The 5,000-nt window shown below is 45.7% G+C and overlaps 1 protein-coding gene across 1 annotated transcript in view; it reads right to left on the reverse strand.

Annotated features, from left to right (window-relative positions):
* The window catches only part of LOC135094888 (ankycorbin-like), a 12,822-nt gene that overhangs the window by 7,437 nt on the left and 385 nt on the right, over positions 1–5,000 (reverse strand). Inside the window, exons 2-8 of the mRNA XM_063995364.1 lie at positions 3,574–3,766; positions 2,975–3,073; positions 2,091–2,410; positions 1,410–1,726; positions 849–987; positions 536–619; positions 253–381 (exon numbers count right to left, since the gene is read on the reverse strand). Of these exons, the coding sequence (XP_063851434.1) occupies positions 253–381; positions 536–619; positions 849–987; positions 1,410–1,726; positions 2,091–2,410; positions 2,975–3,073; positions 3,574–3,766 (1,281 nt within the window). The remainder of the gene's footprint in view (positions 1–252; positions 382–535; positions 620–848; positions 988–1,409; positions 1,727–2,090; positions 2,411–2,974; positions 3,074–3,573; positions 3,767–5,000) is intronic.

Here is a 5,000-nt window from a genome sequence, read left to right on the forward strand (position 1 = left end):
CCTTCTCGTCTTCCTCCTCCTTCTTGTCTTTCTCCTCCTCTTTCTTGTTTTCTCTTCCTCTTTCTTGTCTTCCTCCTCCTTCTTCTTGTCCTCCTCTTCCTCCTTCTTTTCTTCCTCCTTTTCCTCCTATCTTCCCTACATTCCTTATACCCAAGAACACTTATTCCTCTTCCTCCTCCTCCTCCTCCTCCTCCTCCTCCTCCTCCTCCTCCTCCTCCTCCTCTTCCTCCTCCTCCTCCTCCTGCTGCTCACCCTGGCGGCTTCCTGGTCCTGCTGGTGTAAGGCAATGACCCTCTGCTGTCCCTCCGTGGCCTCCGTCAACTGCTGCCTCTGCGTCTCCACCATATAGCGCATCTCCGTCACCTGTTCCTCCGCCTGCGCCTGCACAGGAGGATCAGATCGTCTATACAGGATCTTAAGTAGGATTTAGTGAAGTTATTGTGTTTTTAAAGGATTCAGGGAGGTTTTGTGTACTACTACTACTACTACTACTACTACTACTACTACTACTACTACTACTACTACTACTACTTACTTTCTCCTGCTCGGCCTGGCTCAGCAGTGTCTTCAGTTTCGACACCTCCTCCCTCTTGAACTCCAGCTCCTCCTCCTGCTGCGTCTGTGGTAGTGGTGGTGGTGGTGGTGGTGGTGGTGATAGAAATGGTGTGTTATTCTCTCTCTCTCTCTCTCTCTCTCTCTCTCTCTCTCTCTCTCTCTCTCTCTCTCTCTCTCTCTCTCTCTCTCTCTCTCTCTCTCTTTCTCCGTTTTATTCTCCTATCTCTATTTTTTCTCTCCTTATCATTCTTCCTCCTCCTCCTCCTCCTCCTCCTTCTCCTCCAGCCACTCACCTTTATCTCCATGAGGTCCTCCACCTGACCCCTTAGTCCTCGCCCCTTGGAGGAGGACCTGGTAGACGCCCCCAGGCTCCACGTGCGCCGGCGGGACTCTCTCTCACGCCCCTGGGGAGAGACCAGAGAGAACACCTCACTGCAGCCTCAAATATAAAAAAAGGTACTGAATTTTTGACAGTGAAATGATACCCCGTTAGAAAAGTGATAGGTTCTAATCTATATAAAAAAAAAGAAAAAGAAAAAGAAAACATTGAAATTTGACACTGAAATGATATCCCGTTAGAAAAGTGATAGGAGGTTCAAATCTACAAAAGAAAAACATTGAATTTTGGCAGTAAAATGATACCCCGTTATAAGAGGTGGTGGGATTTTAAAAATTCAAAAGATTAATGAAAAAAAAAAAAAAGAATTTTGTCACTGAAATTATATGTTAGCCGTTAGGAACTCTAAACAAATAAATAAATAAATAAATAGAATAAATAAATATAAATAAATAAATATAAATAAATGAAAATGAATAGATAAAGAAACACCGTAATTTTCAAACTGAAATGGTACCCCGTTATAAACACACCCGTCTGTCCATTGAGGAGTGCCGGGGGTGAGTCTGGCGGGGACAGTGAGGGCATGGAGCCGCGGCTGTCATGTGGGGCGTGGCCGAGACCAGCTGGGAGGGAGACAGGCTGGGTCTTGTCCTCCCTGGGGCCGTCAGTGTCAGTCATGTCGTGGCGGTGAGGCACTGACAGGGACTCGGGATCAGAAGAAGGTGCCGGGGACTCGTTGTGGCGTCTGTGTGTGCTGGCCTCCCGTGCTGCGTGGGCCAGGCGGTCTCTGCTCGTCTCCCGCGTGCTCCTCCGTGCCTTGGGACCGCCGAACTGTGAAGAGAGTAGTGGTAGTAGTGGTGGTAGTGATAGTGGTGGTGGTAGTGGTAGTAATAGTGATATCTCCTGTTCATAATGTAGAGATCTTGTTAATATGTCACTAGAACCTTAAAAACACCATTAAAACCCGTGTCACTTCACCGCAGCTGTTTTCAAAGGTCACACAAATGATTAGCCGCCTTCTCATGACTGTTTATCCTGTTCATAATGTAGAAATCTTATCAATCTGTCACTAAAACCGTATATATACATAAAAAAAAACTTGAAAACCCGTCTAATCATGTCCTCCACGCCTTCCTGCCGCACGTACACCACTCCAGCGCCCACACACACACACACACACACACACACCACTTACCATAGACATACCACCACCACCACCACCACCCTTCTTGCCACCACCACCGCCACCACTCTTCAAGTACTTCTGAACAGCCGAGTTATTAAATTTCTTGGCCACGTCCTTAGGCTGGCGTCCATTTTTGTCCTTGTACGTAACGACTGCCCCGGCCTCCTCCACCAGCCACCTCACTGCCCCCATGTCCCCGTAGAAGGCGGCGAAGTGCAGGGGCGTGGCTTTTCCTGCGTCCCTAGCATCCATATCCGCCCCGTGTTTGTGCAAGACCTCAAGGACGCCTCTGTGACCCCTGGAGGCTGCCCTGTGGGATGCCTGACGCCCTGCAAGGAGGATCAAGGCACGGATAGAGGATTGGATTGTCTATATAAAGGGTTCCGGTGGTTTTAAGGGTGTTTTAGGGGTACAAAGGGTGTTTTGGGGTGTAAAGAATGTTTAAGGTGTTTTTAAGGGTGTTTTTAGGGGTGCAAAGGGTAGTTAAGGTGTTGTTAAGGGTGTTTTTTGGGGTATAAAGGGTAGTTAAGGTGTTGTTAAGGGTGTTTTTTCGGGTATAAAGGGTAGTTAAGGTGTTTTTAAGGGTGTTTTGGGAGCATAAAGGGTAGTTAAGGTGTTTTTAAGGGTGTTTTTAGGGGTACAAAGGATAGTTAAGGTGTTTTTAAGGGTGTTTTGGGAGCATAAAGGGTAGTTAAGGTATTTTTAAGGGTGTTTTGGGAGCATAAAGGGTAGTTAAGGTGTTTTAAGGGTGTTTTTAGGGTAGAGAAGCGAGAGTTTAAGGGTGTTTTGTTTGGGTCTCTCTCTCTCTCTCTCTCTCTCTCTCTCTCTCTCTCTCTCTCTCTCTCTCTCTCTCTCTCTCTCTCTCTCTCTCTCTCTCTCTCTCTCTCTCTCACCCTTGGCGTCCAGCACCTCCACGTTGGCCCTGGCTTGAAGTAGCTCCTCCACCACCTCCACATGGCCGTTCTCCGCCGCCAGATGGAGCGCTGTGCCTCCTGTGGGAGGAGAAATGGTGTTGTTGTTGTTGTTGTTGTTGTTGTTGTTGTTGTTGTTGTTGTTGTGTGTGTGTGTGTGTGTGTGTGTGTGTGTGTGTGTGTGTGTGTGTGTGTGTGTGTGTGTGTGTGTGGCTATTTTTTTCCTATTTCTTTTTTGTTTTCTTTGTTTGGTTTTGTTTTTCTCTATTTCTTCTTGTTTTCTTTCTTTTTTTTTATCTCTGTTCTTGTTTTCATTCTTTTTCTGTGTGCTTTTTGTTCTTTTTCCTTCCTCCCTTCTCCTCCTCTTCCTCCGGTTTTTTTTCTTTTCTTTATTTCTTTTTTGTAATACCTCTCCTCCTCCTCCTCCTCCTCCTCCTCTCCTATCCCTTCTTATCCTTCTCATCCTCCTTTTCCTTCCTCTTATAATTCTTGCTGTTTTTTTTTTCGTTTTTTTTCTAACACACCACCACCACCACCACACCACCACCACCACCACCACCAGCACCACCACCAGCACTCACCATTATCCTCCTCCATCTTGCTTCTCCTGGTCGGGTTAGCCTTGTAGTAGAGCAGCACCTTCACCACCTCCAGCAGGCCCTCAGCGGCGGCGCAGTGCAGGGCTGTCCTTCCTTCCTCTATCTGGTCCACCTCTACCCCCCGCTGCAGCTCCGCGTCCACCGCCCCTGCGTCCCCTGACAAGGCGCTCTCTATCTGCAGGAGGAGGAGGTGGTGGTGGTGGTGGTGGTAAGAGAGAATAAACAAGAACAGGAGACTGGAAGAAGGAAGAGAAGGATAATAGGAGGAGGAGGAGGAGGAGGATTAGGTGAAGAGGAGTAAGTGGAAGAGGAGGACAAGTTGGTGGTTGGAAGAGGAGGTTAGGTGCAGGAGGAGAAGGATAGGATGAGGAATAAGAAGAGGAGGAGAAGGTGGTGGTGGTGGTGGTTGTGGTAGTGGGGGTTGGAAGAGGAGGAAAGGAGGAAGAAGGAAGAAAAGAAGAGTAGGAAGAGGAGGTTAAGAGTGGTGGTGGTGGTGGTGGATGGAAGAGAAAAATAGAGGAGGAGGAGGAGAAGCAAATAAAATGCAAGAGAGAGAGAGAGAGAGAGAGAGAGAGAGACTCACCAAAGAAGGCTGATCGTCACTCATCTTGTCTGTCTGTCTGTCTGTCTATCTTCTTCTTCTTCTTCTTCTTCTTCTTCTTCTTCTTCTTCTTCTTTCACTTTTTTCTTTCTCTTATTTAGATTATTATTATTATTTTTATTCTTTCGTTACTTGTTATACCTGAAAATGAATAAATAAATAAATAAATATGTAAGAATGTTATAAAGATAGAATACAATTTCCCGTGTGTGTGTGTGTGTGTGTGTGTGTGTGTGTGTGTGTGGGTGTTTACGTGGGTGTGTGTATTACTGATAACTGACATTTTCACACACACGCATACACTCTCTCTCTCTCTCTCTCTCTCTCTCTCTCTCTCTCTCTCTCTCTCTCTCTCTCTCTCTCTCTCTCTCTCTCTCTCTAGTGAAAAGACGATTAGTAAATATAAGCCAGTAAATAGACAGACAAACATACAGACAAACAGACAGACAGACAGACAGACAGACAGACAGATGCAAAGTATAAGACAAAACCAGACAAACAAATAAACAAGCCCAAACAAACAAAGTGTAAATAACAAGCAAATAACATCAACAAAAACACAATGAAACACAAACGTAACTCAAGGATCCGGATTTAGAAACACTGCTTTCTCACCACATCTATTATTAAAAGCTATAGAGATGATTAAAGGGGTTCTCAAGTGTATACCTCCTGTTCATTATGTAGAAATCTCATTAATCCGTCACTGGAACCTTAAAAACACTTAAAAATCCTAATAACTTCACTACAATTGTTATTAAAAGCTATAGAGATGATTAAAGGGGTTGTCAAGTGTATACCTCTTGTT

Source organism: Scylla paramamosain, chromosome 47, assembly GCF_035594125.1.
Source record: "Scylla paramamosain isolate STU-SP2022 chromosome 47, ASM3559412v1, whole genome shotgun sequence".
Taxonomy (NCBI): domain Eukaryota; kingdom Metazoa; phylum Arthropoda; class Malacostraca; order Decapoda; family Portunidae; genus Scylla; species Scylla paramamosain.